Source organism: Monocercomonoides exilis (assembly GCF_001643675.1).
Source record: "Monocercomonoides exilis strain PA203 chromosome Unknown scaffold8-1962414, whole genome shotgun sequence".
NCBI classification, from domain to species: domain Eukaryota; phylum Preaxostyla; order Oxymonadida; family Polymastigidae; genus Monocercomonoides; species Monocercomonoides exilis.
This window is the reverse complement of record NW_027150553.1, coordinates 1,820,562-1,821,802: the sequence shown is the minus strand read 5'-3', so window position 1 is coordinate 1,821,802 and position 1,241 is coordinate 1,820,562. Positions and strand designations below refer to the sequence as shown.

The 1,241-nt window shown below is 32.8% G+C and overlaps 1 protein-coding gene across 1 annotated transcript; it reads right to left on the bottom strand.

Moving 5' to 3' along the window:
- Window positions 1–717: 717 nt before the first annotated feature.
- On the bottom strand, window positions 718–1,241 carry MONOS_17169 (uncharacterized protein; the record flags this gene model as incomplete). The annotated part of the gene is made up of 1 exon (XM_067870063.1): window positions 718–1,241. The coding sequence occupies one exon, from the start codon at window positions 1,239–1,241 to the stop codon at window positions 1,008–1,010; it is 234 nt and encodes a 77-aa protein (XP_067733169.1). The 3' UTR covers window positions 718–1,007.

Sequence of the window (1,241 nt, the reverse complement as noted above, 5' to 3'; positions counted from 1 at the left end):
AAATATCCAGGACAAATGAGAATGTTCCTTGTTTGATCAATTTTTGCAAAAAAATCAATCAAGATTTTCCACAATTCACATATTCTCGCTTCATATCGATTGTTTTATTCTAATTTGCAAAGTGATAAAGTCTGATGGATTTATCACCAAAAATTATCAAAAAGGTCAAAATTTTATATAACCCTGATATTAAACATTTGCGACTTTTCAAAAAGGATAACGCACACACATTTATATTATCTTTCATTTGTCATATATTATTGTCACACTCAGAAAGAAAAGATAAAAGATGTGATCCACGCTCAGAGAAAAGAAATGATTAAAAAAAAAGAAATACATCCACTTAATAATTATTTCACAGAGAATTGCTAAATCAGTGTATTAATAATAATTGTCTTTTTTTAAGAACCGAAGTGTTTTTGACAACGATTTATTTCTTTGAATGACAAAACTCGTTTTTTTCGCGTTTCTTGAGTTTTGACAATTTTTCTCTTTTCTCCATCGCTTTCATCAATTTGCACGTTTTCTGATAATTACTGTTTATTGATTGCATTCCAAAAAGGCAAATCTCACAGCTCACTCATTTTATTAAAAATTAAAAAATTAATGAATGAAAAATCGAAAAATCATTAAAACGCACTTAAAGCCCCAAAACAATGATTATTGTGGATCTTTTCCAAATGCTTTTTGATTCAATGAAAAATCAAAAATCCTTTTGATAAAAAAATTTTTTTTGTTTTCCTGACCATTTGTAAAGAATTGACAAAACCAAAAATCTTCTGATACAAAATCTCAAAGCAACTTCCACTCTCCTCTCGAAAATTAAAAATAGCAAAATATATTTCGTCATCTCAAAGAACCTTTTCAGCCACTTCAATAAATCTCTCCCCAGAATATTCATCTCAAAACACTCTCCATTTCGTGTGACTCAGCTTTCATTGTTCGCTTTATCTTTTCTTTTCATTCCCTCTCTCACCCCACGGAACACTTTCTCTTCCCCACAATCCTCACAATTCTGTTTCACAAAACTGCAGCCGTGTAATATTCGTGTCTTTGATCTCCACACCAACCATCGACAGTTGTGACAGCACCACCACAAACACTGACGAAGACATCACATAGCCTCCAGTTTTACTCGTTGTGATCACAACATCCTCCAATGAGAGTGACCCACCCCCATCAGACACCACAACCACACTCGGCGAAGAAAAATCTGCTGTTGAGTTGCAATCAACCTTCAT